General features: G+C 37.9%; 1 protein-coding gene across 1 annotated transcript in view; it reads right to left on the bottom strand.

Moving 5' to 3' along the window:
• The window catches only part of LOC120516919 (receptor-type tyrosine-protein phosphatase eta-like), a 63,333-nt gene that overhangs the window by 15,852 nt on the left and 25,443 nt on the right, over positions 1 to 22,038 (bottom strand). The window contains exon 6 of the mRNA XM_039738972.1: positions 12,532 to 12,792. Within this exon, the coding sequence (XP_039594906.1) occupies positions 12,532 to 12,792 (261 nt within the window). The remainder of the gene's footprint in view (positions 1 to 12,531; positions 12,793 to 22,038) is intronic.

Here is a 22,038-nt window from a genome sequence, read left to right as displayed (position 1 = left end):
GGTGAAATGCCCAAAAAAAAAAAATGTCCTCCCAAAGAAAAAAAAAAACTGTTTAAATAGAAGCAATTGTTTTCTTGGAAGCAAATTGCGGGAATTCAAAGAGGATTCAATGAAATTGTTTTACCCTAAACCTTTATTCAGGAAAAGTTCAAGTGTTTTTTGTAGGAACAATTGTTAACTGAAGACCATTTGGGTAATTTTTTAAAAGGTTATTAATGCGGAGGGGATGGTGGCGCAGTTGCGCTCTCCTCGATTAGTTTTTCCTCCTACCTGGGGGTTTGCATGTTCTCCCGTGTCATGGGTTTCACCCGGGGTGCTCAGGCCCCCCACAGTCCAAAGTCATGCGGTTGGTGGTTTGGGGAAATTTAAATTGGCCGGGTTTTGCTTGGTGTGTGTGTGTGTGTGGGGGAAGCCGTGTTATGGTGCCTCCGGGACTGGTTCCTGCCTTGCCCCTGTGTTGGCAGGGATTGGCTCAACAGACCACCATGACCGTGTTTCGGATTCAGCGGGTTGGGAAAATGGATTGATGGATGGTTTTTGACAGTAGAACATAAGAAGGGAAAAAAAAGTTTTCCATAAAAAAGGCCCAAAAAAGACACAATTTCACAGCTATGATCATTGAAAGCCAAATAACAATCTAAGAAAAGATAAAAATTATCCACTTTCAGGTTATTTGAATTTCAACAAATCTTTAAACCCCCAAAAAGGGGAAAAAAACATTTTGAATTATCATAGGAAATGAGCGGTGTATTCAGTATACAAATAATAAACTACTATAGCTAAGAGAAATAAGGGAAAAATAAAAACATTTTTGTGGTAAAACTGAAAACACAAAACTTATAGATGTTTTCAAACTGTTTAGGGGAAAAAAAATTTTTAAATGTTAAAATAGAAGAATGAAATTATGGACCACCACTCTTATTTGAACAACAGTAAGTACTGTCTTTTTAGAGAATAAAAGGGAGGATTTGGGGAAACATGGAATTGATGAGTGCATAAATAATGTCAGTGACATAACACAAAGGCGAAACATAATAAGGGGTTTGGGAATTTGATTGGCCCTCAAGGGACAGAGTTTTTGTCAGAATGACTGTACGGGATGATTAACACTCCCCACACAGCATCTGCATTTACACTGCATGTTACACCTTTTGGGGCCCTTCCCAACTTAAGATAGTTTTGCAAAAATGTATTCAATATTATACATGCCCCCTGTTCATCTGTTGGATAAAGTAGTACAAAACTTTAAAAACAACAAAACCAGGACTGTGTTTTTCAAACCACACCGAAGAAAAACCATTACCAGAAGTGTTGAAACGCAGTGCTATCAAGGTAGTGGTACTTATGCACATCTCAATCCTAATAAAAAACAAAGTTTCTTTTTTTTAACTATGATATGAAAAGCACTCAATCATAGAGCTCAACCCATTCTTTTTTTATGATATTCCAAAATTAAAGGAAGTTATTTTAAATATAAAAATTATTTTACTTTTTTTACACAACTGTTTTTTCCCTACACATAACTTATAAATCCGGCCTGTCCTAAACTCATCGCCTCCCACACCAACTACCACCTTAAAAGTCCACAAATGAATTAGGAAAAACAAATGCAACTAACTTTATTTATACCACCCAAATACATTGGTTCCCCATTCTTTTAACCCCATCACACTCCTATCTGTTACATATGTTTAAAAATTCCCAAATTCCTTCAGAAAAAAAATATTACAGGCAAATGAGTCAAAAATACAGCTCTAAAGAAGTTTCTCCATGTAAAAACCATTGACGGTATATCAACATATTACCAGTTCTATTATATACAGTCTCTTTCTTCGGGAGCTGATTCTTGAAAAAAATGTCATTTCTGCATGATATTTACTCACTTGAAAATGCTGTGATGGTAACTGAATTACCAACTGTCATGTTATCCCCGGGACTGAAAACACAAAGAAGGAATAGGAAGGAAGGTTGGGCCCCTAAATTAACCCCCGTTTTACTAGTAAAAGTTGTGTGCTGTCCATTTTTGAAAAATTTAACCCATGGGACGTTTTCCCCCTTTTGGGTCACCCAGAGATTCATGGAAGTCATTGTCACATTTTTTAGCATAAGGAGAAGTGACTTGGGGCTCTGTAAGTGCAAATGAGAAGATTTGTTATTTTAAAAGCTGATGCATTCACATGAAAATAGCTGAATTTACTAAAACATTTTTAATGTGATTTCTAAGTTTAGTGAACAGTCAAGCTTATTTCTAAAGCAAAACAGAGATTTTTTCCCAATTTGCTATCATGTGAAAAGAAGGTAAAGAACATAAAGTTACATGCAGGGGCCCCCGGACATTAACCCTGGTCTCCTCACTGAAAGGCAGTAGTGGAAATATACCGCCCCCTTCAGATAAAAAATTTGCGGGTTTTATGAAACAGAGTATTGTTCTTCAAGCAACATTCACTTATTAAAAGGGGAAAAAACAATTTTTTTTAAACCCCTAAACCATTAAAGGGGAAAATATGAAATGTTAGTCTGTTTCGTATAATTTATAAATAAAAACCATTGGGTAACTATTTTAGTTTAGTTATTTTTGCCAGTTTGTGCAACACTGTGGCTTAAAATTGTTGGTTTAAAATGTGTTTTTATGAATAAACGATTGATCTGATTTGACTTGACCAAAGGAGTCTGTTTATGAACGAATAGAGGGAATCACTGACATGCATGAGTACATTGAATCTCAATTCACTGACTGTTTTTCAGAACATATTAGAGGGACATCACTGAAAATTGCTAGTATTTTTTGGACTACATTTATAAACATACAATTATAATAAAACAAAACTACTTTGTTAACATACATTTAAACATACACCATTTTAACTATAAAAGAATAGGTTATCCCCTTGCAAACCTAAACTGAAATCAATTTTATTTGTCATAAGAGATTTAAGCACTCCATGTGATTCTTTCAACATCAAACGTTATAAAAATGTTTGCTTATTTGATTATTATTATGGCTGAAATATTTTTTTTTGTTGCATGTCTTTTATATTGTTTATATTTTTTGGTGATAAAAGGTGTTATACTTTATTATACTATTTTGATTGTTTTTTTAATTTGAAGTGAAAAAATCAGTCATTAAAAGATTCAAATTATTTTGCTGGACTGAATAAATAATCAAATCATTTAAAAAGAAAATTTTGCACATCACTAAGTAAACTACATTAAAAAAACCCCAAACAAGGATCGCTTTCTGCCCATTCATGAAAGAACACCCTTACTAAAAATGACCAAATATTGTCAGTTTTTCAGGTTGGGGTATAAGACATCTCAATTTTTTACTTAACAAAGTTTTTTCCAGCTATGGTATGAAAAAACTATGATAAACCCCAACAGCTTCAACTCCCATGTTTTATTTTTGATATTCCAAGCATTAAATCAAGTTTTAATGTAGAAATCATTTTACTGTCTTTACTCCTTTTTTTCATTCATGTGACTTAAAAATCTGCCTTCCCAAACTCTCTGAAATCTTTCCCCCTAAAACTACCACCTTCCTGTCCAAAACAACCCGGGTTTAAAAAAAACCTAAAGAAACCTAATCATACATCCCCCCTAATAAGTGGTGTTCCTTTTCAGTTTTGATCCAACAAAGTCCCCCTGTTACATAATTTTAAAAAATGTCACATCAAAATCCTTTGCTGAAAAAATATTACAGGCAAATGAGTCCAAAAAAGCAACTTAAAAGAAGATTATTCCATAGTACAAAAACCATTGACAGTATATTAAATATTACAATTTTTTATAAAACCCTCTTTTCTGGGGGTGTTTTTTGTGTTATTCAAATGATATTTATCACTTGTAAATTTTTGGGGGTAAAAACCCCCAATGTCTTTTATTTGGGCGAAATCAAATGAAAAAGGATTTTTCAAGTTGAGCCCCCGCACATTAATCCGTGTTATTGGTAATTAGTTGTGTGCTTTGTCCGTTTGATGAGAAATTGACCTGTAGGAACTTACCCCCACGGGTCACCCAGAAAGCAATGGAAGTTGTTGTCACATTCTAGCAAGGAAGGAAGGGGGCCAAGGCTCTGTAAGTTCAAATGAAAAATTGTTTAAAATTTTAAAAAGTTTGGCATTCACAAAAATATTAGAATTTCCCAAAACATTTTCAAAAGTAAAATTTTTTCCCTTTATCCAAGGCTTAATATGGATGATATTTCTAGATTTAGATGTCAGGGAATAAGAAAACACAATATTTGCAGAAGATTAAACAAAAAGAAACAAAAAAAAGGATTATGATACCATTTCCTAGGTTGTTAATCCTGAGCAGGGGCGGGGCTGGAGCGGCAACAAGCACGGGGAGATAGTGAGGTACTTTTTAGTAGACAGGGCACCCGGGCTGGGAGGCATGGGGAGGAAGGAGTTGGGGGGCATGCGGGGGTTGGCAGAGTGCACGTTTTTTCTCCCTTCCCTGTAGACCATCTCCGGGGTTTCACCTGGCTCTCCTGACATCACTTCGGGCTGAGCAAAGGGAAGTACACCAGCCCCAGTCCCTCTGATGTCCGCCTATAAACCCAATAGTGGAAAGCCCGCGGCGGATCCATATGACCTCACTTCCGTCCCCCCTTTAAAACCCCCCTTTTTTCCTTTTTTTCCTCAGTTTTGCTCTGGACTCAGTTGAATGCACTTCAGTGCTGTTTTTGATAAAATGACCTTTTGCAGCCAGGATACATTATGGATGGCTGCCCCAACTCTTTATCTGTCCATGTCCTTTTTTTGTGACGTGGGGGATGGATGGATGGGAAGTCCCGGAAAAAGGGGGAAAGGGCCCGCAATAACCCAGGTGGGGGGGGCCGGGGGAGTTTCAGGCGGGGGGGGCCCGTGGTTGGGTGACCCCCTGGGGCCCGCTCCCACACTCAAACAGGGCCCCCTGGGGAGGGGGGGGGGGGTGGGGGGTCACAGAATTGGGCTGCCCTGGGGGGAAAGGGGCTCAGTATGGTCTCTTGGGGGAGGGCCCCCCGGGGAAACCAAACCCCCTTTCCACCAGGGGGGCCCCAGACTGGGGTAAAAAAAAAAAAGGGGGGAAAAAAACCCGACCAACAAAAAACCCCTTTTTGGGCAAAGGACAGGCACCCTTTAAAACCCCCCCCAAAAAAATAAAAAACCCCCTCCCCCCTGGAAACCCCCGGGCCCCCGCGGTTTGGGGGGCGTTTGAACAGCACCTGACTTTGGGCCCAAAAAGGGACCTTGGGGAAGAAGCCCAAAGGGGAAAAATGTCCCAACCCCCCCCCAAACGGGTTTTTGGGTAGGGGCCCAAAAAGGAATGCATGGGGGGGGGGGGTGGGTTCCAAACCTTTTTCCCCGGCATGGTGATGGGGCCCCCCTCCTATTTTTAAAATGGCAGATTTCCATTGTTCCCCCGCCAAAAAAATTTTTTTTGGCGGCCTTTCCTGGAGCACTCTGGTACAGGCCGGTTTTTTATTTTATTTGGGGGGCTTAAAAAAACTCACCGGGGGGCCCCGACCCCAAAGGGAACAGGGCCTGGGCTAAAATTTGGGGAAAAACATACCCTGGGTTTTTGGGGCCAAAAGAGGAAAGAAAACCCCCCCCCCGGTTACCCAAAAAGGGGCCCCCGGAAAGCCCGACTCGTTTAACCCGGGGGGGGTGAATATCCAAAACCCCGGGGGGGAGAAAACCCCCATTTAGGGGGGACGACCCCCCGGTTTTGGGTTTCCCCTTTCCCCCGCTTTTTTTTAAAGGGGCAAAGGAAGGTTCTCCTGAATTTGTAAAAAAGGTGGCCTTTTAAAAGGCCCCTGAAAAAACCAAGGGCCCTCCTTTTTTAAACGACCTTCCCGTGTGAAGATCGGGAAAATCTGAGAGGCCTTCCGGGGGCCGGCCCGAAATACACCCCACCCCGGGGGGCCACCAATGGAAAATCTGGGCCCCCAAGTGTTTCACTGGCCAGGTAAGGGGAGGAGCTTTTGGGGTTTGCCAGGGCCCCTGGGGCCCAAAAAGGGGCCTGGCCCGCCTTTCCCCCCCCCCCCCAAAAAAGGGGAAACCGGGGACCCCAGGCCCCCCCCAGGGAAAAAGGGGTTTTAAGAACCCGAAATTTTTTTGGGCCCGCACCCTTAAACCCGGCGGGGTTTCCAGGGGATTGGCTTCCCAAAAAACTTTAAGACCCCCCCTTTGGAAAGTTAAAGGGAAATTTCCGGTTCCTTTAAAAACCTGGGGGGTTATTTCCAAACCCGGTTAAAAGGTTTTCAAATTAAGCAAAACTGGAAATGGCCGGGGGGGGGGGTCCCCCCCCTGTCCTTTTTTCCCTTGGAATCCCAAAAAAACGGGGGTTTTCCCCCCTTTTTAAATCGTATGGGGCCCCAATCGGGGGAAAAAATTTTAAAACTGGGAAAAGAGGCCCTTTTCCCCCCAAACATACGGGTTTCACGAATAATTTGGAAGAAACCGGCCCAAAAATTTTTGGGGGGGCCAAAAGGGCCGGTACCAAAAAAAAAATTTTTGAGTTTTGGGGGGGGATGGCCTTTTACCCCCCTCTAAGTTTCTCCCATGGCAACCCCAAAAGTTAAAAAGGGTGGTCAGGTAGCCCCAAATTTTCCAAAGGGGCCCCTTTTTTAAAAGGAAACCCGCTGAAACGGGGAAGGGGGGCCCGATTCCCCCCCACCCCTCTTTCACAGCCTTAAGGCCGACTTAATTGAAGGGGAACGGCTTATCCCCGGGGGGAGCTGAGGGAAACCTCCTTTGAGCAAACCGGGGGGGGTTGTTTGGAAGCCCATATGCTTCCGAGGCAAAAGGCTGAATCTTGTCCACGTGCGGAACCCCGGGGAAAAAAAATTTCCCGGCCCCGTGGCCCCAACCGGGGGGGGGCGCAAAACCCCCCAAAAAAACCCCTCCCCTTTTTGGGACCAAGCGGGAAGGGGCCCCCAAAGGCCGGACAGGGTAAACTAAATTTAAAGGGAAAAAGGGGGCTGGCAGGTTCCCTTTCCCTTTGGGGGGAAAAAACCAAATGGGCGATTACTCAGCTGAGGTACTACCTGTTGGGCCGGGAATTCACCCTTGTCACGGACCATGCACCTCTACAGTGGATGGCCCTCCACAGGAGTGAATCCGGGTCACCCGGTGGTTTCTTGACCTGCAGCCGTACAAGTTTTGCTCGTTCATCGCCGGGCGGCTCCACGCCAACGCTGATGCTCTTTCTCGGGTTCACGACCTCTCGGTTAGGTCGCCCGACCCCGGGTCTGGGCTAAGGGGGCCTTGTCACTGCGTGCGCATGGGAGGCAGCTAAAGGGCTTGAGTGAAGGCAGTTGGAGGCATGCGGGGTGTGGCAGAGTGCACTGACTCTTTTCTCCCTTGCCTGTAGACCATCCCCGGGGGATTTCACCTGGCTCTCCTGACATCACTTCCGGGACTGAGCCAATGGAAGTCGGCCACACCAGCTCCAGTCCCTCTGATGTCACGTCCGGCTATGAACCAATGGTGGAAGACCACGCGCCGGATCCATATGACCTCACTTCCTGTCTCCCCCTTTAAAACCTGCCCCTTTTCCTTTGTTTCCTCAGTCTTGTTCTGGACTCAGTTTGTCACAACTGGTATACAGTAGTTTGATCCATACACATATGTTCGAGCCAAACCCGAATTTATGCAAAATGGTGAACAGGTAATAACATTCAACCATATCAAATGCCTTTTCTGCATCCAAATATAATATTATCCCCGGAGTGTTAGACTTCGTGGGTGAATATATTACATTAAATAGGCATCAAAGATTAGAAGCCAAATATCTACCTTTAATAAATCTGGTTTGGTGATGTGATATTATTGAATTTAGCACTTTCTCAATGCTTCTAGCTAGGGCTTTGGTGAGTATCTTAACATCATTATTCAGAAGTAAGATTAGACTGTATGATGCACATTGTAATAAGTCCTTATTTTTCTAAGGAAAATTAATTAATGCTGATTAGTAATTAATGCTTTGAGAAAATTTTGAAGTGGAATTATTTGTGCCTCTGGCATCTACAAATGTTGCTAATAAGAGGGTAGCTAACTTAACTAAAATTTTTTTATAAAAAAAGGGTAGCTATCAGGACCTGCTGCTTTCCCACTCTGAAGTGAATTAAGTGTCTAGTAATTCTGATAACATCAGGGGTTTATCCAATTCCTTTGCACTTGAGTTTCTAGCTATGGTATCCGTCATGTATCAAAAGGCACATTAGATTGTGTTTCGTGTTCTTTAAACTGAGTAGAATACAAGGATTTATAGTAGTCTTTAAATGTGCGCATTATTTTTTCATGGCCAATGATTCTATCTCTGTGTGTGTTGGTGATTACTGATATTGCATTGTGAACTTCTTGCTTATGGATTTCTTGTGCTAAGATATTGCTAGCCTTCTCTCTGTGTTTGTAGTAATAATGTTCTCATTTTAAAATGAGTTGTTCTTTTTCTTTTGTTGTCAAGCGGCTGAGTTCTGATTGCAAAGCCTGTCTTTTCCTAAAAAGTGCCTCATTTGGAGACCTGGCATGTTGTTCTGGTAATTTCACTAATTAACTCTGATGCCTTCTTGGTTTCTGATTTATTTTTGTAAGAAAGATAGGAGATAATCTGTGATCTTAAAAGAGTCTTCAGAGTTTCCCAGAGTATTCCAGCAGAAACCTCAGAGGATGCATTTGTCTCCACAAAAACAATTTGCTTGGACATAAATTCTGTACAGTTCTCGTGAGCTTATTACAGGTTTTAATATGCCAGTTGTGAGATGAGTATGTCGAGCATAGTGATGTGAGCTCCATGATCAGAGGGGCATGGTTAGAGATAACAATAGTGTCGTATTTGCAAGATTTGATCGAGAGGAAGAAATTGTTATCTATGAAGAAATAATCAATTCTTGTGTAACAATGATGTACTAATGAGAAGAAGGAATATGCTTTAAAGTATGGATTTAGAAATCTTCATGGATCTGATAAGTTGTGATCTATTAAAGCTGTGTAATTATTTTTGCAGTGTTAGATGTTGTCAGCGCTATAGCTGAAGTCCTATCCTGGTCTGGATTTAAAACACAATTAAAGTCTCCGGCCATTATAATTTTCTGAGTGTTCAAGTTAGGAATGGATGCAAATATGTTTTGGATGAAATCTCTTATCATCCACATTGGGTGCAAGACATTTATCAAAATCAAATTACAATTAAATAAATTACCCATAACCATCACATATCTCCCTTCAGGATCTGCCTTTCAAATGTTTGCTCGCTTGTCAACAAAATACAGTAGATGAGCTGTTGTTACTGATTAGGACTAACAAAGATTTTGTGTGTGTTTGTGCTTTCTGTTTTACTGAACTGTGGCTTACTTCGGATCTCCCAGACAATGTTGTTCAAATGGCAGGATATCAGTTATTCAGAGCAGACCGTAACAGTTGACTTTGAGGCAAATCACAAGGTGGTGGCATGTGCATGTTTATAAACCTGTGGTGCACAGATGAGTTCAAAATTCTTTCTTTTTCCTCTGCTGATTTAGAAGCTCTTGCCATTATTTAGACACCATTCCATCTACCCAAGGAATTTCATTTTGGTATATTGGTTGGTATTTACGTTACTCATGATGCAAACGCTCATTTGGTAGAACAATTGCTAGCTGATAAAATTCATCATTTGGAAAATAAATTCTCCAGTAGTGTAATTTTCATTATGGGGGATTTAACCATAGTAACGTGAAAGATGATTTGCCCAGATACCACATACTAATCAACTGACCCACACATGAGGGCCCGCAATTTGATCACTTTCACACCAACAATAAACAGGCATTTTGTCATTTGCATCTCTTGACTATTCCATGATCATGCTTGTTCCCAACTATAAATGGAAACTGGAACAGTCAAAGCCAACTAGGAATAATAGCCGCAGATAGACTCCTGAGGCTGTTGGAAGGATGAGGGACTATTTAGCTTCCATGGATTGGAAACCAATGGAAGGCTGCTGTAGAAGCCTAGATGAATATAATTTATATTATATTTATATATAAATATATATATATATATATATGAAATATATTTATATATATATATATATATATATATATATAAAAGTGAAACTTTTACTTTAGTGAACAGGCATGGCTTATTATCCAAGGTTTTAAATTGTAGATGATATTTCCAGATTTAGCTATGATGTGAAAAAGAAAATAGCAATACTTGCATAAAGGTGAAAGACAAATTGCTAAATAAGGAAAGATATGTACAATGCCATTTCCTAGGCCCGCTTAATCTTGACAATGGATGCCAGATTACTGGAGCCTATCGCAGCAAGCACAGGGAGCTACTCAGGAACATTCCAGGAACATTTAATTGGAGGGTGAGCACACTAACATAATAGAGCTATTTTATTATCACCAATCCACCCAACCTGCATGTCCGTGGACCGTAGGAGGAAACCTGAGCACCCGGAGGAAATCCACACAGATATTGGAGAACAAGGAAATTCTACATAGAGTGGTCCAAGGATATAAACTCTGGTCTCCATACTGTGAGGCAGAAGAAGTGCTACCAACATGCCACCATGCCCCTCAGAAAGAAACATAACTGTTTAAATAGAAGCAATTGTTTCCTCTTGCAAGCAACATTAGCTGGAATTCAAAGAGGATTCAATGAGAAATCTGTTTTATCCTAAACCTTTATTCACGGAAAAGTTCAAGTGTTAGTTTGTAGCAGAACAATTATTAACTGAAAGACCATTTGGGTAACTTTTTTAGTTGAAGGTTATTAATGACGGATGGCATGGTGGCGCAGTGGTAGCACTGCTGCCTCGCAGTTAGTTCGCTTCCCGGGTCCTACCTGCGTGGAGTTTGCATGTTCTCCCCGTGTCTACGTGGGTTTCATCCGGGTGCTCCGGTTTCCTCCCACAGTCCAAAGTCATGCAGGTTAGGTGGATTGGTAATTCTAAATTGGCCCTGGTGTGTGCTGTGTGTGTGTGTGTGTGTGACCAGCTGTGTTATGGCGCCCTGCCCGGGACTGGTTCCTGCCTTGCGCCCTGTGTTGGCTGGGATTGGCTCCAACAGACCACCATGACCCTGTGTTTGGATTCAGCGGGTTGGAAAATGGATGGATGGATGGTTATTAATGACAGTAGAACATAAGAATGGAAAAAAAGCTTTCCATGAAAAGGACACACAAAAAGACACAATTTCTACAGCTATGATCATTGAAAGCCAAATAACAATCTAAGCAAAGCCCTGGAAAATTATCCACATTCAGGATTATGTTGAATTTCAACAAATCTTTCAACCTAATAAGGGAGCAAAACATTTTGAATTGTCATAGGAAATGAGACGGTGTGCATTCAGTATACAAATAATAAACTACTATAGCTAAGAGAAATAAGTGGAAAAATAAAAACATTCTCTGTGGTAAAAACTGAAATGTATCACAAAACTTATAGATGTTTTCAAACTGTTTAGAGGAAAATAGAGTTTAATGTCTAAAATAGAAGAATGTGAAATTCATGGACCACCACTCTTATTTGAACAACAGTGTAAGTACTGTGCATTTTATGAGAATGAAGAGTGAGGCATGCCTTGGGAAACATGGAATTGACTGAGTGCATAAAATAATGTCAGTGACATAACACAAAGGCCAGTAAACATAATTGAAGGGTTGGAATTTGATTGGCTCCTCAATGGAGCAGAGTTTTGGCGGTCAGTAGATAGACTGTACTGGATGATTAACACTACCCAGCACAGCATCTGCATTTACACTGCATGTTACACCTATTGGGCAAACTTCCCAACTTAAGATAGTTTTGCTAAAATGTATTCAATATTGTACATGCTCCCTAGTTACATCTGTTGGATAAAGTAGTACAAATACATTAAAACAACAAAACCAGGACTGTGTCTTTCTAACCAAAGCCAAATAAGAACAACTATTACCAAAAGTGATTGCAACATGCAGTGCTATCAAGGTAGTGGTACTCTATGCACATCTCAATCTCTAATACTTAAGCAAAGTTTCTGTTTTAACTATGATATAATAACTGCTCTCAGATGCAAAGAGCGCCAACTTCCATGCTTTCTTTATGATATTCCACACATTAAAGGAAGTAATTTTAAATATAGAAATTATTTTACTGTTTTTACACAACTGTTTATTCCTACACACGAACTTATAAATCCGGCCTGTCCTCAACTCACTAAACTGCCTCGCCCCACCAACTACCACCCTTCAAAGTCCACAAATGAATCAGGTAAAACAAATGTCAACTAACCTTATCTTATACCACCCAAATACATTGGTGATCCCCCATTCCTATTTTAACCCATCACAGTCCTATCTGTTACATATGTTTAAAAATGTCCCCTTAAATTCCTTCAGATAAAAAATATTACAGGCAAATGAGTCAACTAATAGCAGCTCTAAAGAAGATTACTCCATAGTACATAAACCATTTACAGTATATCAACATATTACTCAGTTCTATTATATACAATCTCTTTCTTCAGGAGCTGATTCTTGTAACAAATGTCATTTCTGCGTGATATTTACTCACTTGTAAATGCTGTGATGGTAACTGAATCACCCACTGTCATGTTATCTCCAGCGACTGCAAACACAAAGAATGAATAGGAGATGGAAGAGTTGAGCCCCGTCACATTAATGCACGTGTTACTAGTAACAAGTTGTGTGCTTTGTCCATTTCTTGAGAAATTTAAGCCATAGGAGACGTTTAATCCTACTGGTGCACCCCAGCAGAGATTCATGGAAGTCATTGTCACATTGCTAGCATAAGGAGAAGTGACTGGGCCAGGCTCTGTAAGTGCAAATGAGAGATGTATTTGTTATTTTAAAAGCTGATGCATTCAACAAGAAACATAGCTGAATTTACTAAAACATTTTTAAAAGTGAGATTCTAAGTTTAGTGAACAGTCATAGCTTATTATCTAAAGCTTAAAACAGTAGAGATATTTTCCAATTTAGCTATCATGTGAATAAGAAGGTAGCAATACTTGCAGAAAGAGGAGAAAACCCACACAGACAAGTCAAGAACATACAAGTTACATGCAGAGAGGACCCGGACATTAACCCTGGTCTCCTCACTGTAAGGCAGTAGTGGTACCAATATGCCACCGCACCCTTCAGATAGAAATGTTGCTGGTTTAATTGAAACACTGTATTGTTCTTCCAAGCAACATTCACTGGTATTCAAAGGGAAAAACAATTTGTTTTATCCTAAACCATTCAAGAAAAATATGAAATGCTAGACTGTTTCAGTATAATTCATAAGTGAAAGACCATTAGGGTAACTATTGTAGTTTCGTTATTTTATTGCCAGTTTGTGCAACACTGTGGCTTAACATCTGTTGGTTTCAAATGTGCTTTTATGAATAAAACTGACTTGATCTGACTTGACTTGACCAAAGGAGTCTGTTTATGAACTGAATAGAGGAACGAACCACTGACACTTGTCATGCAGTACATTGAATCTCAATTCACTGACTGATTTCAGAACATATTAGAGGGACATCTACTGAAAATTGCTAGTATTTTTATGGAGCTACATTTATAAACATACAATTATAATATGAACAAAACTACTTTGTTAACATACATTTAAACATATACCATTTTAACTATACAAGAATAGGTTATAGCCTAGCTTAAACCTAAACTGAAATCAATTTTATTTAGTCATAAGAGATTTAAGCACTCACATGTGATTCTTTCAACATCGAAACGTTATAAAAATGTTTGCTTATTTGATTATTATTATGGGTGAAATATTTATTTTGTTGCTTGTCTTTTATATTGTTTATATTGTTTGGTGATAAAAGGTGTTATACTGTTATTATACTATTCTTGATTGTTGTTTTAATTTGAAGTGAACAAATCAGTCATTCAAAGATTCAAATTATTTTGCTGGACTGAATGAAATGAATCAAATCACTTAAAAGAAGAATTTTGCACATCACTAAGTACAACTACATTAAAACAACCCAATGAGGACTGCGTCTTTCTAGCCACATTCATGAAAGAACGACCCTTACTATAAATGACCAAATATTGTCAGTGTTATCAGGTTAGTGGTACTCTATAGACATCTCAATCTCTTACTTAAGCAAAGTTTCTGTTCCAGCTATGGTATGATAACTATGATCAACTGCACACAGCTTCAACTCCCATGTTTTATTTTTGATATTCCAAGCATTAAATCAAGTTTTTAATGTAGAAATCATTTTACTGTCTTTACTCTGCTGTTTGTTCATTCATGTGAACTTATAAATCTGACCTGTCCCAAACTCTCTGAAATCTTTCACCCTAACAACTACCACCTTCACTGTCCAAAAACTAATCAGGTTAAAAAACTCTAAACAAACCTAATCATACATCTCCCTAATACAGTGGTTGTTCCTTTTCAGTTTTGATCAAACAAAGTCCCACCTGTTACATAAGTTTAAAATGTCACATCAAAATCCTTTAGCTGCAAAATATTACAGGCAAATGAGTCCACAAAAAGCAACTCTAAAGAAGATTATTCCATAGTACATAAACCATTGACAGTATATTGACATATTACTCAGTTCTATTATATAGAACCTCTTTCTGAAGGAGCTGATTTTTGCAAAAAATGTTACTTCTACATGATATTTACTCACTTGTAAATGCTGTGATGGTAACCGAATCCCCCAATGTCATGTTATTTCCAGCGACTGAAATCACAATGAATGAATAGGAGGTTGCAGATTTGAGCCCCGTCACATTAATGCACGTGTTATTGGTAATAAGTGTGTGCTTTGTCCGTTTGATGAGAAATTGACACTGTAGGAGACATTTCCTCCCACTGGTGCAACCCAGCAAAGACGAATGGAAGTTGTTGTCACATTGCTAGCCGAAGGAGAAGTGACAGGGCCAGGCTCTGTAAGTTCAAATGAGAAATGTAATTATAATTTTAAAAGCTTATGCATTCAACAAGAAATATTGATGAATTTCCCAAAACATTTTCAAAAGTGAAATTTTATCTTAATATCCAAGGCTTAATACTGCGATGATATTTCTAGATTTAGCTGTCATGTGAATAAGTAAACAGCAATATTTGCAGTAAGATGAAACACAAATTGCTAAACAAGGAAAGGTATGTATGATACCATTTCCTAGGATTGCTTAATCCTGAGCATGGATGCAGGGGGCTGGAGCCTATCGCAACAAGCAGTGGGAGATAGTGAGGTACATTTCAGTAGACAGGGCACCATTTTATTGGAGGGTGAGCACTCTGACATACTGTACTAGAGCTAATTTATCATCACCAATCCACGGGGAGAAGAAGCAAATTACATGTAGAGTCGTTTGAGGAAATAAACTCTGGTCTGCTTACTGAGAGGCAGAATTGCTACACACATGCCATCGTGCCCCTTAGAAAGAAATTCTACTGTTTAAATTTTAACAATGTATTCTTCTTGTAAGCAACATTAACTGGAATTCAAAGGGAAAAGCAATTTGTTTTATCCTAAACCTTTATTCAAGGAAATGTTCAAATATTAGTCTGTAGCAGTATCATTTTTTTTACTAAAAGACCACTTGGGTAACTTCTTAGTTGTAGGTTATTAATGATACAGGAACATAATAATGAAAAATAAAGTTTTAATGTAAAAGGCATATAATAAGACACAGTTTCACAATTTTTACTCTCTTTACACAACTCTTTACACAACTTTGTTCTTTCATTCAAATTATAAATCCAATCTGTCCTAAACTCCATAAACTCCATCATCCTACCAAGTACCACCCTCACCATCCACAAACTAATCAGTTTAAACAACTCTGAACTAACATAACCATACACCTCACTAGTACATTGGTGACCTCCATTTTTATTTTGACTTATTATAGTCAAAAATCTCCTCAAACTACTTTAACTGAAAAATATTGCAGGCAAATGAGTCAACTAAAAGCAACACTAAAGATGATTACTGCATTGTATATAAAGCTGCTACAGTATATTGACATATTACTCTGTTCAGATATACAGAAGTGCTTTCTGAAGAAGTAGATTCTTGCCACAATTATTTTTTACATGCTATTTACTCATATGTAAATGCGGTGATGTTAACCAATTAACCAGTTGTTTTATTAATCCCTAGAGACAGAAAAAAAACATAGAATAAATAGCCAGTTGCAGAGCTGAGGCCTGACACATTATTGCACGTATTTTTGGTAAAAAGGTTGTCCATTTTTTGAGAAATTGATGCTGTAGGAGATGTTTCCTCCTACCAGTGCACCCCAGCAAAGACTCATGGAAGTTGTTGTCACATTGGTAACAGATGGTAAAGTGACTGGGCCAGGCTCTGTAAGTTCAAATGAGAAATGTAGTTATTATTTTAAAAGTGCATTTATTCATCAAGAAATATAGATGAATTTGCACAAAAAATGTCCAAAAGTGAAATTCTTAGTTTAGTGAATCGTTGACATGGTTTTCAGTTGCGCTGTTTTTTGTTGACTTTAAGAATTATTTTTACTCATGAATATCTATTGAACATATAGGACTTAGTTCCATTGGATTTATTTCCCATGTTTGTTTGTGATGAGGGAGAATTACCACAGAATGTTTTCCCCGTCTTCTATCAGTGGTACATGAGAAAAGTGGCCTTGTGTGCTGGTGCACTGGAGACGGAGAGGATTTTGTGCTTCACTCCCACCAATCTGCCTTTCTTTTTCTTTTTTTTGTATGAATTTTTTTTTCATTTTATTGAATTTATTAAAAGCATACAATCAAGTCAAACTTAATAAAACTTAAATCAAATCAACCCTTACCCATGAGAAACAGAGGAAAGCCAACAACCAGAGCAATACTGTTAACAGTAGTAAAGAGAGAAAGGAGTCTTTCCCCCACTGTAAATGCTTATTCTAAAATGTTATTGATTACATCCGGTCTGGTTTTTAAAAAGTTTTGGACAGATTCTCTGAGTAAGAAATTTCCAATTCCAAATAGTATATAAAATCAGCTACCCACTGACTTAAAAGAGGTGGGTTGGGATTCTTCCAGTTGAGTGAGACAAGTCAATGTGCCAATAGTGTAGTAAAGGCGATTACAGTGTGTTTGTCCTTCTTCAATTTAAGCCCATCTGGGAGTCCACAAAACACAGCTGTTAATGGACTCGGAGGGATTGTGACACCAAGGCTGTCTGATAGGCATTTCAAAATTTTCACCCAGAATGATGTTAATTTGGACAGACACAAAACACGTGGTCCAGTGAAGCTTGGGCTTGATTGCAACATTCACAGGTTGGATCTTGCCCTGGAAACATCTTAGACAATTTCAAGCGAGATAGAAGATTTTAACTTGAATAATTGAATGTTTTGAAGTTAATGGAGCTCAAGCGCAACTAAATGCTAGGCAAGTTTGAAGGGCACTGTTTCCTAGTTATTTCAATTTTATGATATCCTATAGATCAGATGTTCTCAAGAACATTTTGCAAATGTGGGCCAGAGGTGGGTAGAGTAGCCAAAAATTGTACTAAAGTAAGAGTAGTGTTACTTCAAAATAATATTACTCAAGTAGAAGTAAAAAGTAGTCATCCAAAAAATTACTCAAGTATCAGTAAAAAAGTATTTGGTGAAAACACTACTCAAGTACTGTTTGATCATAATGAATGATTTATTTTTTAGAAGTGTTTAATAAGACAGACAAAAATATAAAAAACTGTAATGTGCAAATTCTACTATTTCCAAATAATAAAATAAAAAAATGAGTAAAAATAAATAACATCTTTACAAAATAAAGATGCACAAATAATAATAATAATAATAATAAGTTCCAAATATCAGTTTTTCACAAGAAAGCTTTTGAAACCAATACCTTCAACAAGAAACATAGCTGAATTTACTAAAACATTTTTAAAAGTGAGATTCTAAGTTTAGCGAACAGTCATAGCTTATTATCTAAAGCTTAAAACAGTAGAGATATTTTCCAATTTTAGCTATCATGTGAATAAGAAGGTAGCAATACTTGCAGAAAGAGGAGAAAACCCACACAGACAAGTCAAGAACATACAAGTTACATGCAGAGAGGACCCGGACATTAACCCTGGTCTCCTCACTGTAAGGCAGTAGTGGTACCAATATGCCACCGCACCCTTCAGATAGAAATGTTGCTGGTTTAATTGAAACACTGTATTGTTCTTCCAAGCAACATTCACTGGTATTCAAAGGGAAAAAGAATTTGTTTTATCCTAAACCATTCAAGAAAAATATGAAATGTTAGTCTTTTTCATTTATAATTCATAAGTGAAAGACCATTAGGGTAACTATTGTAGTTTAGTTATTTTATTGCCAGTTTGTGCAACACTGTGGCTTAACATCTGTTGGTTTCAAATGTGCTTTTATGAATAAAACTGACTTGATCTGACTTGACTTGACCAAAGGAGTCTGTTTATGAACTGAATAGACTAACGAACCACTGACACTTGTCATGCAGTACATTGAATCTCAATTCACTGACTGATTTCAGAACATATTAGAGGGACATCTACTGAAAATTGCTAGTATTTTTATGGAGCTACATTTATAAACATACAATTATAATATGAACAAAACTACTTTGTTAACATACATTTAAACATATACCATTTTAACTATACAAGAATAGGTTATAGCCTAGCTTAAACCTAAACTGAAATCAATTGTATTTAGTCATAAGAGATTTAAGCACTCACATGTGATTCTTTCAACATCAAAAGGTTATAAAAATGTTTGCTTATTTGATTATTATTATGGGTGAAATATTTATTTTGTTGCTTGTCTTTTGTATTGTTTATATTGTTTGGTGATAAAAGGTGTTATACTGTTATTATACTATTCTTGATTGTTCTTTTAATTTGAAGTGAACAAATCAGTCATTCAAATATTCAAATTATTTTGCTGGACTGAATGAAATGAATCAAATCACTTCAAAGAAGAATTTTGCACATCACTAAGTACAACTACATTAAAACAACCCAACGAGGACTGCGTCTTTCTAGCCACATTCATGAAAGAACGACCCTTACTATAAATGACCAAATATTGTCAGTGTTATCAGGTTAGTGGTACTCTATAGACATCTCAATCTCTTACTTAAGCAAAGTTTCTGTTCCAGCTATGGTATGATAACTATGATCAACTGCACACAGCTTCAACTCCCATGTTTTACTTTTGATATTCCAAGCATTAAATCAAGTTTTTAATGTAGAAATAATTTTACTGTCTTTACTCTGCTGTTTGTTCATTCATGTGAACTTATAAATCTGGCCTGTCCCAAACTCTCTGAAATCTTTCACCCTAACAACTCCCACCTTCAATGTCCAAAAACTAATCAGGTTAAAAAACTCTAAACAAACCTAATCATACATCTCCCTAATACAGTGGTCGTCCCTTTTCAGTTTTGATCCAACAAAGTCCCACCTGTTACATAAGTTTAAAATGTCACATCAAAATCCTTTAGCTGCAAAATATTACAGGCAAATGAGTCAACAAAAAGCAACTCTAAAGAAGATTATTCCATAGTACATAAACCATTGACAGTATATTGACATATTACTCAGTTCTGTTATATAGAACCTCTTTCTGAAGGAGCTGATTTTTGCAAAAAATGTTACTTCTACATGATATTTACTCACTTGTAAATGCTGTGATGGTAACCGAATCCCCCATTGTCATGTTATTTCCAGCGACTGAAATCACAATGAATGAATAGGAGGTTGCAGATTTGAGCCCCGTCACATTAATGCACGTGTTATTGGTAATAAGTTGTGTGCTTTGTCCGTTTGATTAGAAATTGACACTGTAGGAGACATTTCCTCCCACTGGTGCAACCCAGCAAAGACGAATGGAAGTTGTTGTCACATTGCTAGCCGAAGGAGAAGTGACAGGGCCAGGCTTTGTAAGTTCAAATGAGAAATGTAATTATAATTTTAAAAGCTTATGCATTCAACAAGAAATATTGATGAATTTCCCAAAACATTTTCAAAAGTGAAATTTTATCTTAATATCCAAGGCTTAACACTGCGATGATATTTCTAGATTTAGCTGTCATGTGAATAAGTAAACAGCAATATTTGCAGTAAGATGAAACACAAATTGCTAAACAAGGAAAGGTATGTATGATACCATTTCCTAGGATTGCTTAATCCTGAGCATGGATGCAGGGGGCTGGAGCCTATCGCAACAAGCACTGGGAGATAGTGAGGTACATTTCAGTAGACAGGGCACCATTTTATTGGAGGGTGAGCACTCTAACATACTGTACTAGAGCTAAATTATCATCACCAATCCACGGGGAGAAGAAGCAAATTACATGTAGAGTCGTTCGAGGAAATAAACTCTGGTCTGCTTACTGAGAGGCAGAATTGCTACAAACATGCCATCGTGCCCCTTAGAAAGAAATGCTACTGTTTAAATTTTAACAATGTATTCTTCTTGTAAGCAACATTAACTGGAATTCAAAGGGAAAAGCAATTTGTTTTATCCTAAACCTTTATTCAAGGAAATGTTCAAATATTAGTCTGTAGCAGTATCATTTTTAACTAAAAGACCACTTGGGTAACTTCTTAGTTGTAGGTTATTAATGATACAGGAACATAATAATGAAAAATAAAGTTTTAATGTAAAAGGCATATAATAAGACACAGTTTCACAATTTTTACTCTCTTTACACAACTCTTTACACAACTTTGTTCTTTCATTCAAATTATAAATCCAATCTGTCCTAAACTCCATAAACTCCATCATCCTACCAAGTACCACCCTCACCATCCACAAACTAATCAGTTTAAACAACTCTGAACTAACATAACCATACACCTCACTAGTACATTGGTGACCTCCATTTTTATTTTGACTTATTATATTCAAAAATCTCCTCAAACTACTTTAACTGAAAAATATTGCAGGCAAATGAGTCAAGTAATAGCAACACTAAAGATGATTACTGCATTGTATATAAAGCTGCTACAGTATATTGACATATTACTCTGTTCAGATATACAGAAGTGCTTTCTGAAGAAGTAGATTCTTGCCACAATTATTTTTTACATGCTATTTACTCATATGTAAATGCGGTGATGTTAACCGATTAACTAGTTGTTTTATTATCCCCAGAGACAGAAAAAAAACATAGAATAAATAGCCAGTTGCAGAGCTGAGGCATGACACATTATTGCACGTATTTTTGGTAAAAAGGTTGTCCATTTTTTGAGAAATTGATGCTGTAGGAGATGTTTCCTCCTACCAGTGCACCCCAGCAAAGACTCATGGAAGTTGTTGTCACATTGGTAACAGATGGTGAAGTGACTGGGCCAGGCTCTGTAAGTTCAAATGAGAAATGTAGTTATTATTTTAAAAGTGCATTTATTCATCAAGAAATATAGATGAATTTGCACAAAAAATGTCCAAAAGTGAAATTCTTAGTTTAGTGAATCGTTGACATGGTTTTCAGTTGCGCTGTTTTTTGTTGACTTTAAGAATTATTTTTACTCATGAATATCTATTGAACATATAGGACTTAGTTCCATTGGATTTATTTCCCATGTTTGTTTGTGATGAGGGAGAATTACCACAGAATGTTTTCCCCGTCTTCTATCAGTGGTACATGAGAAAAGTGGCCTTGTGTGCTGGTGCACTGGAGACGGAGAGGATTTTGTGCTTCACTCCCACCAATCTGCCTTTCTTTTCTTTTTTGTATGAATTTTTTTTTCATTTTATTGAATTTATTAAAAGCATACAATCAAGTCAAACTTAATAAAACTTAAATCAAATCAACCCCTACCCATGAGAAACAGAGGAAAGCCAACAACCAGAGCAATACTGTTAACAGTAGTAAAGAGAGAAAGGAGTCTTTCCCCCACTCTAAATGCTTATTCTAAAATGTTATTGATTACATCCGGTCTGGTTTTTAAAAAGTTTTGGAAAGATTCTCCGAGTAAGAAATTTCCAATTCCAAATAGTATATAAAATCAGCTACCCACTGACTTAAAAGAGGTGGGTTGGGATTCTTCCAGTTGAGTGAGACAAGTCAACGTGCCAATAG

This window comes from Polypterus senegalus, chromosome 1 (genome assembly GCF_016835505.1).
Source record: "Polypterus senegalus isolate Bchr_013 chromosome 1, ASM1683550v1, whole genome shotgun sequence".
Lineage (NCBI taxonomy): Eukaryota > Metazoa > Chordata > Cladistia > Polypteriformes > Polypteridae > Polypterus > Polypterus senegalus.
This window is presented reverse-complemented; position numbering and strand designations above follow the sequence as displayed.